This window comes from Lissotriton helveticus, chromosome 1_1, assembly GCF_964261635.1.
Source record: "Lissotriton helveticus chromosome 1_1, aLisHel1.1, whole genome shotgun sequence".
NCBI lineage: Eukaryota > Metazoa > Chordata > Amphibia > Caudata > Salamandridae > Lissotriton > Lissotriton helveticus.
The window spans coordinates 1,380,166,688-1,380,187,333 of NC_136057.1; the positions used below are offsets into that span (position 1 = coordinate 1,380,166,688).

General features: G+C 48.2%; 1 protein-coding gene across 3 annotated transcripts in view; it reads left to right on the plus strand.

The window, feature by feature from the left end:
- Nucleotides 1–20,646, plus strand: part of LOC144825019 (ras-related C3 botulinum toxin substrate 1-like) — a 52,925-nt gene that overhangs the window by 12,776 nt on the left and 19,503 nt on the right. For all 3 annotated transcript variants that reach the window (XR_013609244.1, XR_013609245.1, XM_078683935.1), the window contains exons 2-3: nucleotides 16,683–16,754; nucleotides 17,025–17,142. Coding sequence is in view for 1 of the 3 variants with exons in the window: in XM_078683935.1 (XP_078540061.1) it covers nucleotides 16,683–16,754; nucleotides 17,025–17,142 (190 nt within the window). In the remaining 2 variants the exon portion in view is untranslated. The remainder of the gene's footprint in view (nucleotides 1–16,682; nucleotides 16,755–17,024; nucleotides 17,143–20,646) is intronic.

The following is a 20,646-nucleotide window of genomic DNA, read 5'->3' on the forward strand; positions in this document are numbered from 1 at the left end:
ACCCTGCAAATCGACTTGCTCTAGGAGGGCGCTGGATACTGGAATTATATGATTTGCTATTCCAACTCCAGTATGTGCAACTGTAGGGAAGGTGTTGGATTTTAAATCCAGCACCTTCAGCCCCCTCCGCAAGTCTTTGTTACGACTTGCAGGGTAATGGTATGCGTTGTTACAACACGGTTGTTGTAACAACCATGTTGTAATTACATGCTTTGAAAAGGATTCATTTTTAGCTCTGTTTATCCCTCTGAGATTACTCTGCCAATGCTCTTGTCAGATGGCGTAAGTTATGCCTCTTAATGCACCACTGAGGCCCACATTACCAGTGGCGGGTAATTGTAGTGATATTTATTGCACCTGATAAAATTCGAACCCCTGAATTCAAATTCATGACTGCACCTTTCGCAATTAACAGGGCGTTCATAGTGAGGGCCATAGTAGAGGCACCTTGTAAGCACCCATCCATGAAATCTTAACTAACATGACGGCAATAGCCTGTGTTATTTCAACCAATCGGCCAGACTCAACCCTCATTACAAGTTGTTCTACTTCACCCAGAGTGGTAACTCCAATAGAAAAGATGCAAATCAAAATGATAAGTATTTTACGGCCTGTGTATACCAGCAGCAGTGGCTCCTCCGTTATGGCGAACGAGCATCACCCCACTGCCCCAGCCAGTAAATAAAAGCATATAACATAACATGATAATAAAGTAGTTTTATTATCATTTTATTTTATACGAGGGAGCCAGAGCGGAGTCTTGAGGGCAGGGCATCCTCTTGCAGCATCAGGAGGAGTGGTGGGTACAGGGCACTGCAAGTGCGCAGGACGTATTGGCCAGTTGTCTTAGGACGGCCAAACCGTCATGCGCACTTAGATCTCTCCAGATTTGTCGCATATATGTCTAGGCAGGCTTGCTTCAGGGCCTTCCTTTATCTCTTCTTAGTCTTACAAGGCCCAGTAAAATGCACTCTTTTCCAAATCTCTTTCTAAATATTAGCACTCTCAAAACGTGTTTTTCCATGTAATGTTCCTTTGATGGGAAAAGGAGGTTTCTGAGGTGGAAGTATCAGGCAAGTGACACTTCTCGGGCTCCCTCTGTGCGAGCCTAGAATCCCTCTTCATTACTACCTCCACCTGACCACGGACTCTGCAACACACTCCCTTACAGGCTTGATTATCCACTACTCCTCCCAGTGCACCTTATCTCACAGATGACCTTCGGCCCCAGCCCCATATCAGGCACTATCGGGCTCCACTTTAATTTTTCCCGGTAAAAACATTAGTAAAATCACCTTCAAACTTAAAACATTAAATATAGCAGTAAATATAATTAGCATGCACTTTAAAGTATGTTCCACAGTAGCCCTTATGGCCCGACTGCTAATTAAATAAACAAAAACAGAAAGGCCATGACAGTAAGCACTGATGCGAAAGTCTTTTTTGGCGCCGCACCAATAACCTCTTTCTCTGTAAATACCTTTACTACCACCTTCTACCAGTGCCCCTCATCCCTCCATGACTCTCCTATTGACCTCCTCCTCGAATTCCCTCACTGCCACACGTCACAAGTGCCCCTCATCTCCCCATAGCACCTTCCCCCTATGACCTCCTCCTCGGATTCCCTCACTGTCACCCTCCACCAGCGCCCCTCATCTTTACGTAGCCCCTCTCTCATATGCATTTCATTTGTTGTATAGCGCTACTCATATCAGTGTAGTGTGTGCAAGTACTTTACACCACGCACACATAATACAGAGACAATGAATCATGCAAGTATGTAAATCAGTTTACAGGGAATGTCACATAAGCCAATGAGGATTACAAGGTGTATGAATCACATGTCATCCATACTGGTGGGCAGTATATTTTAAGAGGGTTTGGGCTGGGGAAGCAAAAACTCAGGATTTAAAGAGTATTCCATGGAGGTCAGCTTTACTGGTAAAAATGTATATGTGCCCAAACATACTCATTTTAGCAACATTAGAATAATGAAAGACTGGGGAAGTTCTAACTATATCACAAAATAAAAAAGGAAAGTTATTACTATACCATTCATGTTTGTACACAGCTCTTTGGTGACAGTTCATTGGTCACTGTCCTATGTTAGGATTGTAACTTCTGAACTGCAAGTAACACAAGGATCTCTGTGACAAAGACAGTAACCCACTGAGCTATCCACAGAAAATACAGTTCATCTGCATTTAAAAAGCTACTAACAGACAAATGGTTGATTTCCAGCAGGATCATTAATCACCAGCATTATATGGGCATATTGTATTGTCTTATTATTGTCCTGCATCGGCCATGATAATGATAAACACTGTTTAAATTAAGCACACACGAAGTATGTGTCCTGCTGGGCCTGTGCAGATTTAAAAAAGAAAAACAAATAGTAACACATTCTCTTACCTACTACTCCATTAGTCAAACTTTGTGTCACAGCCTGATGTTATAAGGAGCTGCAGGGGTCAGAAAAGGTGAATAGGAATAAACAAACTTCTTTTCTCCTGCAGAAAAAGAAATATCCACGCAGCAGAAAAGTAGGTAAAGGTGACCGTTGTCAAAGAAAGGATTTGTCACCTTTGCCATGTGGAGATGAAGGGGTGAAAAAATAAACAAAGCCTCATTAACATGTAAATGGTCTTTAAAGACCTGTGAAGTACTCTGATGCAGGCTGCGATAATCTCTAAAACTGACTGTGTGTGCGCCCCCAGGAAGCTGTATCAGCCCGGGCACACACACATAGACAGACAGCCCTTTGAGCCCAATGCCGTTGTGCGCCTGCCTCCAAGCCCCTCACTGCGAGGGCCAAGGCTCATTTTTGGGTGGGCCTGGCCCACCCGGCCCACCCGCTAGAATCGGGCCTGGTGTGATCAGGAGCACCGAGGCAGCAGGTAAGGTTTCTTTTTAATGTATTTTGTATTGTCCCCTGCGCTGCCCTCCCACTTTTCCCTGCTGGCAGCTGCTACTGTACACCAGGCCTCTCACAGAAGGCAACAGCATTGCCAAGCCCCTGCTCGCCACCTGCAGCAGCCCAGATAATTCTCACCTTACACAGGCGAAGCACTTGAAGCACCATGCCCACGCCGTGCCACTGCCTATCAGCAGACCCGCATATACTCCTGCTCAGAGCAGCGGAAAATGGACGCCAGTGATAAATAAATGTGTGGTAACGGGCTTAGTAAATCCGAGTGCGAAACTCCTAAACGCCGGTCTTTGCGGCGGAAATACCGACCAGTAAATGTAATACTAGCCCACCAGTGTCTCCTGAGAGCCTGAATAGGATTTTGTTTTCGCTGAAGGAATGCCTGATGGTGATGCACGGGGCTTCATTACTGCCCTTCTCTAAATGCGTGCCACGTTATGGTGAGTGGTTCTCTGCTAAGAGTCCCAGATGCCCAACACAAGAGCATCCTTTGAACGCCTCCGCACGAGGCTTCAGATGTGGCCTGAGAGATATCATTCAAATCTGACACTACCACTCCCAGACACACTGCACCTGTGGGAGTTCATTTAGTTGAACAGCGCCTCATACATGCGCCTGGCTGGTTTTCAAGCGCTCACAATTTGTTTCAGGAGATCCATGAGGAGCTGAGGCACAGAGTGGGGAAGTCATTTGTCCAGATTCGCACACTCTGACCACACGGAGAAGCCGGGATTTGGATCCAGATCTCCTGTTTCCACATTTAGCAACTTCACCAATAGACTGTATTAACCTTGACAAGACAAGACACTCCATGACGTACCAAACAAGACCACATACCTCCACATCTTTCCAGATGCACGAATACCCACACTGACAGCCACTACATCCAAGCCCCTCTGTATCCACTTATCATCCCTCAGTATCACTCCGCGTTCTCCTTTCTCAGAGTTATCATCTTTTCACACAAGCCTGCACATCATATCTGGCAGCCATGGCATGGGTGACTGACACCAGCTATGCCGGGTCAGGTAACAATGGATCAAAGGGCTCAAAAGTTATATTAAGGGGGTCATTGAAAAAATAAGTACATTTTCCCACTGACAATATTTCCCCTTCCCACACAAATTCACGAAATGGTCAGCAGTAACTAAAGCCAGCGGCCATATTGAGCAATAAGATAAATCTCTTCTGAAATTGTTTTTCATGATCAGCCATGTTGGATTTATAAGTCCAGTTTTGGATCAGCTGGTCTCATTGTAAGAACGTGAGTGAGAGATGCTGGGGCAGGCACAAACATGGCATGCATGCCCTCAGCCCCCAAGTGCGAGAGCGTGGCATAAAGATGAAAAAGTTTATTTTGAAATTTCAATTCTGGCTGGATCATGCATGTTACCATAACCTGTGACTGCCGCCTTTGGTTTGCAAGCAGCGACGCTTTGAAGCCCCTCTCACTGGACATCCTTCAACAGCAAATCTAGGGCCTGATTGGATCTCGGCGGAAGGGTTGCCCCATCGCAACGTTGACGGATATCCCGTCTGCCGAAATATAAATCCCATAGGATTTAAATCAGGCCCTTAGTTTTTCTTTTTTTTAAAAGCCTAATACTTGCCTGGTCCCATAATTCTATGTCCGTTCCTTCAACCTGTAACTCTTACCCACACCTGAAGAAAACTAGTGGCTTTAACATTGTCCCTTCTTACTAAGGCTTACTACAGCCTGACCATAACCAGGTCACTAACCCCTCACAGTACTGCTAATCTTTATTCTTACCGATTAAATGTTTTTAAATTAAATCTGTTATGCTTTTTCTAACCTATTTAGACTATCAAATAGAACAATAATTACTTGCAATTATTTTGCTTACATGTTTTTTTTATTGTAAGGCATTAATTGCATTTGACCTATTCAATAATTATTTCAATGGTTTGACAGGAATTTCTGGTTTTTTGACTTAATAATGCTTAGTTCCTTTTTTTTAATGCACACTTTAAGATTAGCATACCAATCAATTGACCCAAATTCCTTTTAGTATTATTTTCCGGTTTTTCTACAATTGACTCACATTTTTTATTTGTATTCAATTACATTGTAGTGCGGACATCGTTTTTGGTAAACCATAAGGAAAGTCCCCAGGTGCCTGTTTAGCACATTGTATTCATTACATTAATCCGGTTCCTCTCCCACTTTGTTACTTTTCAAGGCAGATTTGTGTGATGTACAGAAACTTTGCAAGCACAAAAAGTATTAAAAAACGTAGTTTGAGGAATTTTAATTGAGCTCACTGCCAGTTTTTAGTTGTTTTCGAACAGCAAATGTGGTGGGTTAGTTGAGCTCTCAATTTCATCACTTTGTGGCAGAGTAGAGGGCGCAATGCTTTGTGGGACAAGGTTTAGTGTGTCAATCACATAAATTGTGTTGGTGGGTGGTTAGGTGTGTCAGCACCTGTTTTTGCGCACATGGACAAGCCTTGGTTTTGCAAGACGTATGGATGGTCAACCATGTATGACCTCGGACTAACCATGTTTATAACCCAACATTTGATCCAACGGTGGGCAGCATCTGAAGATGCAGAGAGCTTTGCATATGTCCTTAGAACTGAGCAGGGGAGGGGTGAAGAAGTGCTTTTAGGACATGTGTGATTTTTTTTTGAAAAATCTGTTTATTAGCAGAATGATTAGAACACCAGTACAGCGTTGTTATCATATGGCATGCCCCGAAGTGATGTAGCTCCTTCGGGTTCAATAATAGTAGGTGCATTATACAGTTTAACTTTTGTTATATTTTCAATTTGTTGAATAAACCCCGTAAGAAGTGAAAGAACTCCCTCCCACCACCCACAATAAGAAATCCCACCCTAGACACCCTCTTGTACATACTTATACATCAATTAGTACCAGGTCGCCCCCAACGAACAGATCTGATCAAACATGCATTTTTACACAACCAGTCAGTGGTATAAGCAATAATATCACGGGGTATCCCGTATTACATTCTAGTGCAACAAGTGTGTGCATGTCACATGGAGGCCCACCATTAGCAGGACACATTGCAGTTTACGGCATTGAAATATCAGACTCATCATCACCCCCTGCCTCGAACCTCCCCAAAATGGTAAACCAATCCAATGAGATCGGCGTTTTCCTGAGACCTCTCCGTTCTTCACGCTGTAGCGCCTCACCCTCTGCCCTGCCCCAACGTATCACTTCCGTTTTTCACAATTCGGGGTCAGGTGGCCTGGGAGACTTCCACCTCATCGTGATGGCGTGTTTCGCAAGTAACATGGCTATATCAGCAAAACGTGTTGCTACGCTCCTCTTACGCGCTGCTGGGCCCAACCCCAGCAGCACGTATTCCAGGGTGAGCGTCCGTAGCAATGCACCTGCGTCCATGAGTGTGTCGTTAATAGTAGTCCAGTAATAGCCTAGTTTGGGGCAGCTCCACAACATATGTGTTAGTGATGCATCCTCTATACCGCATCTAGGGCAGGTGTCGGCTGCATTGGGGAACATGATACAGAAAAGGGGGTGGTGATGAACAGAGTGTCTGAATTAAGCAGACCACTCTTACCCAGTCCAAAGATCAGGGCTTGATCCATCACCGTTACTTATCTCACTGCCCCATCCCAGCTTAGAACCTGGCTATATGCAAATTAGTCTGTCCCTGGCCCAGTGCATCATGGGAACAGGGCAGACCAAACTACCAAGCCAATTCTTCACCAGAAAGGAGACAAGCTACCGGGGACCGGTTTCTTGCATTTCAGCCTCTTCGGCCCAGCTTGCTTGAATCCTGATGGAGCAGTGAGAAAGGGACTCATGTCTGAGTATACCCTGCCACACCTATAGTGGCCAAAAACGATACAGAAAAGGGGGTGGTGATGAACAGAGTGTCTGAATTAAGCAGACCACTCTTACCCAGTCCAAAGATCAGGGCTTGATCCATCACCGTTATTTATCTCACTGCCCCATCCCAGCTCAGAACCTGGCTATATGCAAATTAGTCTGTCCCTGGCCCAGTGCATCATGGGAACAGGGCAGACCAAACTACCAAGCCAATTCTTCACCAGAAAGGAGACAAACTACCGGGGACCGGTTTCTGGCATTTCAGCCTCTTCGGCCCGGCTTGCTTGAATCCTGATGGAGCAGTGAGAAAGGGACTCATGTCTGAGTATACCCTGCCACACCTATAGTGGCCAAAAATGATACAGAAAAGGGGGTGGTGATGAACAGAGTGTCTGAATTAAGCAGACCACTCTTACCCAGTCCAAAGATCAGGGCTTGATCCATCACCGTTATTTATCTCACTGCCCCATCCCAGCTCAGAACCTGGCTATATGCAAATTAGTCTGTCCCTGGCCCAGTGCATCATGGGAACAGGGCAGACCAAACTACCAAGCCAATTCTTCACCAGAAAGGAGACAAGCTACCGGGGACCGGTTTCTGGCATTTCAGCCTCTTCGGCCCGGCTTGCTTGAATCCTGATGGAGCAGTGAGGAACATAGCGTGTATACGGTGTGGTGTTAAATATGCTCTATGCAGGACCATTAGCTGGATGAACTTGAATTTGGGGTTCCTAGCCACTTTTTTGGGGAATTGAAGAATCCGTTCCCATTCCTTGTCCCGTAGTGGCCTCCCTATATCACCCTCCCACTTGGTCCTGAGAGGCGACAGTGAGGCCGCCCGTCCTGTTCTGATGCTAGCAGTGAGCCATTTAGTTAGATGATTTTCCGTTCCCATGAGATACTGCATCGTCAGTAGGGGTTTCGTGGGTGGTTCTACTCCTTCGGGCGCCCATTTTCCCAGCACATATCATCGGAGGCCAGCATGCAGAAGGAACGATCGCCCGGGGACGCCACGTGCAGCCCTGAAGTCATCAAAGGACAGCATTTGTCCGTCAGCAAAAAGGTCTCCCACGTGTGTTACACCAGCGTCCTGCCACGGCACTAGTTTGTGAGTGGGGAGCGGTCCCGACCCCAGTGGTATTCCCAGCAGTGGAATAGTGGGGGCATATGAAGACATGGGGGCCGTGTACTTCACCGCCTTCCGCCAGTATTGAACCGCAAGTCGGAGGAGCGGTGAGGCGTCTCTTGGCAGTTCCGAGTGGGGTAAGAGCAGGATATGAATTTTCCCTTTGGAGCGATCGTCTTCATTCATGTCAATCTCATGTAGGTTTCTACCGGCAAGCCAATAGGCTAGCCACTGCAGCTGACATGCAAAGTTGTAGGCCCTGAAGTCTGGCACTCCCATACCTCCCGCGCCAGTGGTGAGCTGTAACTTAGCAAGGCCTATGCGCCTTCTCCCTTGTCCCCATATGAGTTCCGTAAGGAGCGTGTCTAGCGTCCTGAACGTCGCGGCAGGGATCAGGAACGGCAGGTTCGTGAAATAGTAAATTAGACGGGGGAGCATCACCATCTTGGAAATGGCTATTCTGCCGGCCACCGATATAGGAAGCGACAACCAGAATTGTATCTGAGATTTAAGTGTCCTAATAGCCCTTCCGAGGTTGCCGTCAATCATCATTCCGGCATCCCTGTAAATTTGTATCCCGAGGTATCGGAAGGTAGTATCTGCCATTTGAAACGCATGTGGCGCGAAGGGCAGTGGCGTAGTCGAGTCAGCGGCAGCAAAGGTAAACCCGTATGACTTCTGTTCGCTTATGGTGAGGCCAGATAGCGATCTAAAGTCCTCAAATATAGAAGGGATAGGGTCCAGGTCGCCCCGCAGATCAAGAAGGTACAGGATAATATCGTCAGCATAGGCGGACACTATATGAGTTGTCTCACCTCTCCGAATGCCACAGTGGGGGGCCATAGTCCGGAGCTTACAGAGCAGTGGTTCAAGTGCCAGGATGAAGAGGAGTGGGTAGCCCTGCCCTGTACCTTTTCGCTATGGCTATGGGACCTGAGATGTATCTAGATGTGCGTACCCGTGCCGTGGGGTGTGTGTATAGCAGCTTGACCCACGCGGCATACTCGAGAGGTATCCCGAACTTCGTGAACGCAGCAAACATGAAATCCCACCTGAGGGAATCGAAGGCCTGCTTCAGGTCTAATGAGATGCACCCCTCAGAGCCCATGCCTGCCGGGTCTCGTAACATCAGTTGGGCTAGCCATCTAAGATTCATGGCCATGCTCCTACCCGGAACAAATCCGCACTGATCAGGGTGGATCAGTTGCGGGATGTATTGTGCCAGTCTCGTCGCTAGTACTTTGCTCAGAATTTTGTAATCGGTATTAAGGAGAGATAAGGGTCTGTAGCTATCAAGGCACAGTCCATCCTTACCTGGTTTTAAGAGGGAGGTTATCAAGGCTTGGGGGGAGGACTGTGGCAAGTAGCCTGTCCGCAGCGCTTCTAGGTAAATGGCATGTAGTCGCGGGGCTAATAAGTCCATGAATGTGGCATAGAACTCGTCCGGTAGACCGTCCGTCCCAGGGGTTTTGTTTCTTGGAAGTGCGTGTATTGCCTGTTTAATCTCCGCAACAGTAATGCTACGCTTCAGATCGTCTCTTTGCCTGTCAGTGAGTTGTGGTAGTTCTAAATCCCTCATAAATCCCTCAAACGCGGTCTGTGAGAGGCAGTCGTGTGGGCTGTAGAGTGTGGTCTAATGTTCCTCGAAAGCGGCGTTGATTCCTACTTGAGTCGAAACTAGTATTCCTGCTTGGTCCAGTATTTCTAAGACGGGATTGTGCACTGGGGAGTCACGTATGATACGGGCCAGCAGAGTGCCCGACCTGTCCGCCTGTGTGTGCTGTCTAGTTGTGTATTCCCTGTAATCTAATAATCTCAGGTCTTCTAACAATTCAGCGTGTTTCACATGCGCATCCTGCAGTGGCGTGAAATGTGTGTTCGTGCCTGCAGCTTCACACTCCAGTGTTGCCAGTTTACCCTCCACGTCTTTCAGGTCTTCAATCACCGCCCTCCTCATGCCCACTCTAGTGGCCATCGCTTCCCCTCTGATAAAAACTTTAAATGCGTCCCATTCTATTTGTCGGGAGCTGGCAGTAGCAGTGTTCATGTCAAAGTAACTCTCAATGGCATCCGCCACAGTCGACCTGAAGACTACATCTTCCAGTAGTTCCGTGGGTAATCTCCAAGTTGGTATTGGGGTCGTCTGTCGGCCTCATTGCCAAGTCATCTCGACAGGATTGTGGTCAGAGAGGGTCTTCCCCATGTGTTGGGCCTGAATAACCGATCCTAGTAAGGAACGGGAACAAAAAATGCGGTCTATCCTGGTGTGAAGTTGGTGTGGTGGGGAGAAAAAGGTATATTCCCTGTCCTGTAAGTGTGTACTGCGCCACGCATCTGCCAGCCCCCAGCCATCCGCCCATTGTACCAGTGCATCCGCCTGCCTTCTGCTTTCCGTGGCGTGTAGTGGGGGGTGTGATCTGTCCAGCGCAACATCCAACACAGCATTAAAGTCCCCTCCAACCACCCATTGATGATCCGCCCAATCCGCAAGGACCCCGTTGACATGTATCAGAAAATCTGATTGGCCCGAGTTTGGTGAATACACACATCCAATCACGACATTATCCCCATCCAGCAAGCCCCGCACAAAGACATATCTGCCCTCCTTGTCAATCCTCTGTTGTAGCGGCTCGAAGGGGACAGAATTACGGAGCCAAACAGCGGCCCCCCTAGAGAATGCAGAGTAGGACGTGGCGAAAAGGTGACCCTTCCACTTCTTATGCAGTTTCAGACTTTCAGCACAGTTCAAGTGTGTCTCTTGGAGGCAGGCTATCACAATTCCCCGGCGGTTGAGCTGGGCGAGTATCCTGTGCCGTTTGTGGATTGAGCCCATGCCCCGCACATTCCAGGTGCACAAGTTATAAACATTAATGTCTGATCGTGCAGAGTGGCTTAACTGAGCACGTGGGTGCATGCGCCTGGTACATCTTATAGCAGAATAGGAGTGTCAAGCAAACAGTAAATCCCCGAACTCTAAGGTCCCCAGGCCAACGGGCTCGAGGTCCGAACCTTAACGCCCAACAGGGGCAAAAGTCAAACAGTTCCATGTGCCTGCGGTGGGGGCGCAGTCCACTAGTGCCTCACTTGTACTGGCCTGTGGTGGCATGGCAGCCCTTAGTAAACCAAGCCCTCGTGCAACCCACCAACGTGCAAGAAATGATACAGTCAATACAGTACCACCCGGAATGCGGCCATGTTGTTGACGTTAAAACTCTTCTGCCGTCTGCGCCGTGATCTTGGGGAAGAGTTGTAAGCTGTCCGCTGACCCTGACACTTCCGTGTGCGTGTCAGAGTTGCTAATCAAGCCCCTGGTTGTGCCATGGGCGGCGAGTGCCTTCTCCGTCAATTGTGCCACCGGCATGTGGTCTGTTAGACGGTCCGTAGCAGCTTGATCCTTCGGTGCTGTCCTCTGCGATGGGGTTTGTCCGGTGTCCGAAGCGGTGCCTCTCCGATCTGTGCGACCCCGACGGCCGTCTCCCCCGGGTCCGTTAAAGGGTCTTGTGACGCTGGCGGAGTTAGCATTACCTCCATCCACTCCGCCGCCTCCTCCGGCGAGTCAAAGAAGTATGATTTGTTACTGTACAGTATCTTGAGGCGGGCAGGGAACAGAAGGGCATATTTCAAGTCTCTCTCACGCAATTTGCGTTTTACCCCTAGGAAGGTGGGCCTGGCACGCTGCACCGTGGGTGTGAAGTCAGGGTACATGGAGATATTCTTGTCTTCATAGCGAATCGGCGCTTTCTCTCGGGCCACTCGTAGTACAGTGTCGCGGTCTTTGTAGTGAAGGAGGCGTGCGATCAAAGGACGTGGGGGCGCACCTGGCTGCGGCGGTTTGGACGGCATTCTATGCGCCCTCTCCACGCTGTACAGGGCCGTAAGATCTTCCGGACCCACCAGTTTTCTAAGCCAGTCCTCCACAAACTGGGTAGGGTTCCTTCCCTCGCTGCGTTCCGGAATGCCTAAGATGGGGACGTTATTGCGGCGAGCTCGTCCTTCCGCATCGTCCACTTTGTCCCATAGCTGCTTGAGTTGTTTCTCCACGCCTTCCAGTTTCGTCGAATGTTCCGTTTGCTGGGGTATGAGATCATTCAGCGCAAGTTTCTGTTCGGAGACCCTCTCCGCAAGTTTATTATGGTCTGCTCGGAGCAATGAGAGACCCGTCGCCATGCTATCAATACGCGTCTCCAGCACCTCCCGAGTGGCTCGTATTTCGTTAAGGATAAGGTCAAGCTTGGCGTCCTGCGTACCTTCCCCAGTTGGCGGGATAACGTCCATATTTGAGGAGGACAGAGGGTCTTCCGAGCCGGTGGACTGCATGTCCTTCGACGCACCGGGATCCTGGGTCCTGCCCCTGTGTCGTCCCATTGATCTGGTATGCAGAGCGGCGTCGGGGTAGTCGCTGTCCTGTCTACAGATGGCACAGCCATCAGTGCACCGCTCCGTGGGTCTAGGATTTCCACGCGGTCACCGGAGTCACAGCAGGGAAGGCAATGGGAATGGCGAGTCCCCGGCGCCGGGTAGGGTCAATGGCGTTGTGGCGGCGGCGACACCTGCAGTCGGTGCGGCGGCGCTCCTTGGAGGACCTTCTATGCAGCTGCCGCGCCGGCCCCGGTGAGATGGTGGGTATGGTCAAGGGGTTGCAGGATGAGGGGGCCGCCAGAGGCAGAACAGCAGTGCGGTGCCTCTTACCTGCCCCAGGGAAGGCGATCTTGCAGTCAGTAACCTGCCACGTGGGCCTCTGTGCCACCGGACCCCTCGATGCCGCTCGGGGTCATCAGCGGTATTGTATCTTCGGGGGTCAAGCCGGCGCCGCGTTACGTCCCTAGGGCCGTGTGTCACCCGCCACCCTCAAGAGCCGTGAGTGGCGCCAGTGTCCGCGCAGTCGCTCCTGGGTTCGCAAGTGTCCAGGGTGGAGGCAAGATGGCGCCCGCGTCACTGCCCCATCGCCAATGCTTGTCGGATGGCAGCCGGGCGTCCCAGGTAGCTGCAGCAGTCTTCGGGGCACCAGCGTCCTCCCCTCAGCTCATCCGACGCGCTTTTTCGCCGGGTGCGGGCACCTCCGTAGCAGCCCAGCGTGCGCAGCGCAGTCCGGTGCTCCCCCGGCCGTAACGGGACAGTCAGGTCCGGAGGGGCCCCAGGGGTCCACCAACGATTGGGGAGGCGGCCCGGCGCCGGCAGGATCAAGCGCCAGCCTCCGGTCGCAGGCGCACACAGTTTCACGTCCCAGTGCACCTCCGGCGCCCCCTCGGTAATTCGCCGGCAGAGCAGCGGCAAGTTGGCCACCGGGCTAATCGAGGCCGCGGCTTCCCCCAGCGCAGAGGGCCTCAGCAGTCTCCGCAGTTTATCAGGGTGGCTGTCGGTGACCGGAAAAGGCAGTTCAGCGCCACTGCCCGCCGCTCGTCTGGTGTAGGTCCGGGCTACCGATTTAAGGTGGGTTGCGGTGAGGGTAGACCGGATTAATAGCTAGTTTTAGCGGGCTACGGACGGAGCTTCTTTACTGCACGTCCGCCATGATCGGTTCTTGGCCACGCCCCCCCATTTAGGACATGTGTGATAACGCACAATATGTCTGCCTAGCTTTGTATTCCAGATAGCCTGTTGCTATGTGTTTTTTTTAGGTTGATCTGGTGAAGTTATTTTGCAGTAGCCAAATCGTACCATTGGTTTGGATCTGGTCTGGACCGAGCCCATGGCTGGATGGTCATTCAAAGCTACACAAGCAGCCTCTGCCAAAGCTATTTAGGGGTCGGGTCGGGTTCACTGGGAGAGGTGTGGCGCCGGGGAGAGGTGTGGCGCCGCGGCCAGGGCGACTGACGCTGGAATCTGGGGACCACGGTTCGATCCCCGGCTCCGGCGGCAGGTTAGCCCAGCACCATGTGACTCTGGGCAATAGCTCGCTTAATCTTCCCGACGGCCCCCCAGCGCCTAGAGACCCTTACGGGTGATTGTGCGCTTTACAAATGTGGACTTTACTAGGCACATAAAGGAGAAGTTCTTACGTTTACGGCTGGGCCAACTCCCATCACAAAAACATCTCCCTCCATGGAAAAGGCCCCAAGCAACAATCTACTGCCGAATATGTGGGAACGTAAAAGAAGATATCCTACATCTAATTTGCACCTGTAAAGGTTTGGACATAGAACGCAGATTTCACTTAAAATTGCCCTTCAACAAGCTGGGCATAAGAACATGCCGGCAAGCGGTCAAGGCTTGCTTCGACGGAAAAAACATTCAATTAGCAAGCCATGTTGTCAAATTCTTGGAAAAAGCAGAAAAGAAACAAGAAAATCAGATGGAAGACACTGGCTGAAGTTTACCAAAGAAGCAAACCTAAACGGGCATTGAACAGTGAACCATCTTCTAATACGGGCAAGGAACAGACTCCCTAATACAAATCAGCACACAAAAAAATATTAGGGGATCGCTATAGATTTTAAGACTTTGGTGAACAACAATTTTTTCTTATGCACCTAGTTTACTTTTCGGCGTGGCTCAAAACCCAGGGGCAAGACCTTCTACACAGCCACCACAGGCAATACAAGGGACTTACACCACCTTAATTAATGCTCAGCGGGAAAGCAGCATCATTTGCAGTAGTAACCACTATTTACCGCATGAAGTTATTGCCTTCTAATATCTTTAAAACCCAGGTGCAAGACTTTTAATATAGCTTGCGCAAGCAACACAAGGGACTTATGCTATTTTTATCCAAGCTCAGTGGAAAAGAAGCATACATTTCTGTAGTAATCACTATTTATCATAAGAAGCAATTGTCATTTTATATATTTTATTATAATTGTATATAATTAATGTATTAATATTTGCAATGGTTTTAATTAACTGAGCAATAAAGATTACTTACTGGTCTGGATCAGTAGATGAAAACTGAGCCCTTGTTCACAGGATGAAATAGCACATTATGCATGAGGGTTTTAAATTGTTTGTAGGAGTGCAGCCCTTCTCTATTCCTTTTTGTTGAATGTAGAATTTTAAGCCTGCACACGGGTGGGTTAACTGCTTACAAAGCAGTGGTGTATTTGCAAGTCATCAATCACTTTCGTGGAAATAAGTTTAAAAAAAAGAGTCCGCATCAGCAACGTCTCTATGACTTTTTGCCACCAGAAGCGCTAGGGATGGCGAACGGATCACCAAGAAATAACTTTTCCATCTCAGCAAGGCAAACAAAAAAGGGTTGCATCATTGCATGTAAGGAGAATAGAGGACTGGACTGAACGTGTACTGGGACACTTTGCGTTTCTGCTTGTCCCGGGTACATCCAAGTTGTTGGGTGCAGGCAGCCCTGTCCCACTTCAAAGGCAAACATCGATTTATGATGGGCGACACAACTCTGATACACCTTCCACCTGCTCCAGTTTTCATTGAATGGCTCAATTTCCTTAGAAAATCCCTTCATCTATCCAATTGAAGGGCTTGATTAGAGTTTGGCAGATGGGATACTTTGTCAAACAATTACGAATGTTCCGTCCACTGCATTACAAGTACCTTAGGCTAAAATGCACTTGTTATTTGGCAGACAGGATATATCCACCACGTTTGTGGAGGAGTATCCTGTTGGCTAAACTGTAAATAAAACCAAGTCTCATGTTAGCTGGTAGATGCTGAAAAGTCCCATTATCCAGCTTTTATCCTACTTCTATTTTTCTAGACTCCCTACTGTCAGCCACATGCCAGATGGAGATCAGACATGGGGTGGAAACATAGGAAATAGAGCTATGTCACATCAATCAACCAATATACCACCACAGTTAGAAAAGAGCAGTGAATAAAGATGAGGAGAGTAGGATGACTTTTCACCCCCTTTTAGGATTCATGGCCCTCTAGACCTTGGTTTTAGGCGACAATAAGGCAGTTACATTTCTTGGGAGGCCCGCCTTATTACGATATGAACGCCCTAAAGGCGGTCGTAAAATGCCTTTTTATACTGCGGCCTGGAAAAGTAGAAAAAGGCACTTTACAAACATCCATGCACCCTGTTCCTGGCGCCATAAGGTGCCTCATATACGGAACATGGATGTGTGGGGGGGGCACCACATTTGCCCCTCTGGCCACTTAGCAGTGGCCCACAGGGGACAGGGGAAAAGTCTGGGTCCCCAAAGTCCCTTTTCATGGTGCTGAAACCGCCATGAAAAGGTAGTTGGACAGGGACATCCTAATCACTAAGGCGGTGCCTGCGCATGCACTGGCTCCATTGTAAATATTAGACTCCAACCACCGCCCGTCGGGTTCCTTGAGCCTGTCGGAGGCAGCGGTCTTACCCCTGACATTATTGCACTGACCACCGATATTGTAATCCAACGTTCGGTCCGATGGCCTGGATGTCGGGCCAGCTTCCACCAACAGCCTGTCGGCGGCGGTCCACCCGATATCAAAATGAGGACCTAAGTTAGGATTTAGGGAGCAAGTACCCCAGAAAGTGAAAAGACAACAAAAGGAACTTTTGCAATGCCAAAAAATCGCAGGGTGCAGTTCCCAAACATAAAAGGAGAGCAAGAAACAAAGTGAAGGGTGTTGGATGGTTTCGCAGGACCTAGCCTGGAGACCCGCTGTCACAGGAGTAAGAAACAAGAACATTTTAAATATAGGAACGTTTTGGGTTTGTTACAATCTGTAATTTAACTGTCAATAGCATTAATTTTCTGCTTTAATTCACAATTCACCGTTGTTGACATGGGCCACACTCTCACACTTAACACCGAACGAGGAAGGGGATGACAGGTGTGTGCTTGGCGGTATTTTGACAGCTATTCTCTCTTTTCTCCCCTTCTAGTGCTGTGGGTAAAACCTGTCTTCTAATCAGCTTCACCAGCAATGCTTTTCCTGGGGAATATATCCCGACTGTGTGAGTATCCATTAATACCATGAAAGAAGAGTCCATGTGAACTGTTTTGCCTGTTAGTCACCAGAATTGTTTCATATCTTTCTGCTTACTCCCGCTCAATCCCGCACATTGCTGCCGTAACACCCCACCCATTTCCCTATAATATGTCTCTTCTATGTAATTCTCTTTAAAAACTACCTCCTTGTCTCTCCAGTGACTTATAATCTCCTCCTTTGCCTTTATACATCCCTGTTGTGCTTTTCTCCAATCTCCTTTATGCCCATTTTGCAGATTCGAAAACTATTCAGCCAACATGATGGTGGATGGCAAAACTGTGAACCTGGGGCTCTGGGATACAGCTGGACAAGAGGAGTACGACCGACTCCGCCCCCTCTCATATCCACAAACGGTGCGTTACTTTCAGGGCCTAATTGTCTCAGGGTGGCAGTGTGGGGTGGAGGGACAAGGATACCTAAAGAACTTAAACCAGGAGGCGCATGTTCTCACCTGTTGCAGGTCAAAAGTGCTCGAAACTAATCACCGTCTGGTGTTGACACTAAGGCCCCCATTAGGATGGCGGGCGGACCTTGCCCGCCCGCCATGCTCACGGTACCAGGGACCGCCCGCCATAAGGGCAGGGGTCCCGTGCCTGGCATTAGGATCCGCCCGCCACAGTGGCAGGCGCATCCTGCATTCCTACCATTGTGGCGGGCGGTGCACTCAGCACCGCCCGCCACAATCGCAGGAAGGCATGCAGTGCTCTTCCATGCGGTGCCTGCCATGCTGTGCATGGAACTGCTGGTAGGTACCCCCCATGTGCACCCCCCACCCCCCCGGAGTTCATGGGGGCCGGCATCAGGCCCCCGATGCAGACTCCACATGCCTTTCCATGGCGGCATTTAAAAATCCCATCCTAATATGGCTGGCAGTGTCTGATAGACACCGCCACCATAGAAACTCTTTTCCGCCCCGGTCGCAAGGCGACCGGGGCGGAAAAGCGGCAGACGGTCTTTCCGTCCGCCGCGGACCCCCAGCCATACTAATATGGCGGGGGGTCATTCCAGGACGGATGGCGGGCGGATCGCCCCCGCCAGGCCGGTGGTGGCTACCGCCAGCCTGGCGGGGGCGATCCGCCCGCCATCCTAATGGGCCCCAAAGTTGTTGTATGTCAGAATATGTTATACAGAAATATCCTCTGACATAGAGTAGTCAAAATATTGTTTAACAAACAATTGTGTATTTTCTCGATATATAAGGAGGACTAAGAATACCAGGGGATCCTTCTTTTCTTATTATTTTTAAAATGTATTGTTTTGTCTTTCTAATTTTTATTTTTTATCAAACTCAATACAGCATCGTCCAGATTGTTTCATTGAAAATAGTTTTGCCTTTTGCAATTTTGACCAAATATTTTGAAACAAACACGCAGAGCACAATTTACAAAAGCGAAACACTATTGCCTGGCTTATTAAGTGCCAAGTAAAAGTTTGAATTTTGTAACTGTAACTGTCCTTTTAGTGTAGCCGACCAGTATGACAGCTGTTAGGTTGGATTGAAGTCTTAGTGAATGCTCATGTTGCTAAATAAGCAAATTTTTCATTGCTGTGTTTTCAAAGATTCCAGCACAAAAAATACTATGCCCTTATTAAACTTAAATACGCTTTCGTAAACTGCTTAATTTCTGTTCCACTTGTTATGCAAAATTCCTGAAATCTTGCCATTATGTCATGTTGTGTAATTATGCCACAGTCTGTTGCAAAATTGTTGCGTGGAGCACAGGACAACTCGAACAACCAGAACGTGAGTGAATGTTGATCGCAGGAATTGTCTTTTTCCCTCTCTTTCATTCAGCTTGAAATGCACTCTCATGTCAAAAATTGGTGCAAGGATGCATTTCCCAGTAAAATATAGAACTAGAAGACAGATTTACATTTTACATATTTATGCTGAATTTTTGGGGAATTTCGCATTCTTACACAAAAGCTAATTAAGCAAGTTTCACACGCACCTAAAAATTGATTGGCCCCAAATATTATCCTGATAAGCAGATGTATGCATTTTACACATTTTTGGTGTGATCTGTAGAGTACTGGATTGTGCCCCGAAACCACTTCAGATAACGGTTGGTTAATATTTAATCTTCGCCTGAAAAGTGAGGAAACGTTGCACTTCATGAAGAAAAATAACGTTTCCCAGTTTTGATCTACTTCACCCAAGGTGAAGGTTTGTTTCACCAAACACCTGTTCATTGAAGCAGTACTTTTCACCACAGTGGATCACACTTCAGTCTTATTTTCTCAGCAGTCATAACCAATATAACATTAGAACACTATACAGGACTACAATTCCCATTAGTTCTGATGAAAGTTTAATACAGTAACAATCACAGCCCCACCAATTATATCGCAGTCCTTCCGCGTAACGCAGTCTCCAGGGAAAGGTCCTTCTTCTTGATTCATGAACTAATCACACCTCCTTTCGTAGCTTACCCATCTAGCAATCGAGGGAAAAGACATGGGTTTCTATGGTTTCTTACTTGCTTTCAGTATTTGTCTACTATCAGACATCTCAACTCTCATGTTACTGAGTCATACTCACTGATACATTGCTCTGCACATAGTGGATTGTTTGGGAAAGCCGGGTTATGAACCACCCTGGTATGCAATTTGGTATTCCTGAATACGGTGAAAGTAACCCCTTCAGGAGAGAACGTTGTGGCCAAAATATGCTGTGCTCTAACACCCAAAACTCTCTTGCATAACATGAGACATAAAAGTTGGCTAACTTACCTCATAACTGTTTTCTTGTCAAGAATGTGTTATTCGGCCAATACCTCAAAAATGTAACAGAGATGAGACTGTCTTGACTCCAGAGGAATGGACAAATACACTCCTCTCAAAAGTCTACATACAAGTGGGTGTTCCCCAATTGGAATCTTATTGTTAGGCCCATGTCCTGCTGAGAAAGTTGATCTAATGGCGTTGACCATGCAATGTGCCATACCGCCCTCCACCAATTCTGACAGAAAGTTGAGAATATGCACTATATCTGCCTTCACAGGACCTAGATTCCATCCCACACACCAATGGGACCATTTTTGCCAAGCTGAATCACATTGCTTTGTTGTAGAATCCGCCCACACCTTCCTAATAAGTGAAGAAGCATATTCCAAAAGTACTGGGATATCCCAGCAACTCCTGTAATCAAACCTGACTTCAACTAAAGTGTTATCTCCAGTGCCAGAGGGTGTGCTCTGTCATGATGTCTTGCAGAATCTGAGGAGTCTGGGTAAGTGAGATTGGAAAATCCAGAAAAAAGTTCCAAAAGAACTGGAAACCATGCTTGCGACCTCCAAAATTGCACCACCAGTACCACTGTTGCCTTCTGCCTCCTTACCGGAGCTATTATCTTAGTGATCATGGAAAACGAAGGGGAACACATACCATAAGATCTGGCTCCAACCTTGGAGAAACTCATCTTTATCTTCCGCCATCGGATCTCGTCTCCAACGGAAGAAAAGTGGAAGTTGAGTTCCGGTTGTGATGTGAAGAGGTCTTCTTGGCACAGACCCCAGTGTGGCATAAGATCGTCAAACACCACAGGGTCCATCTTCCAGGCACTGGAATCCCTTAGATAACTGAAATTCCAATCTGATATGGAATTGAGGTCTCCCGAAGGGTCTTCCACCATGACAGAGATTTTGTTGTTCAGGCAATAATGCCAGAAGTTCCGGGCCAAATCTGCCAGGGCTTTTGACCTTGTACCTCCCAGACAATTCATGTATCAGACTTCCGATACGCTGTCCATCTTCAAGAGAATGGTGCAAAACAAACTGTCTTTCATAGGGCATTCCACCACAAGGAATTCTAGGCGGTCGATGTACAATCGACTCTCCTGAGATGACCACAGGCCC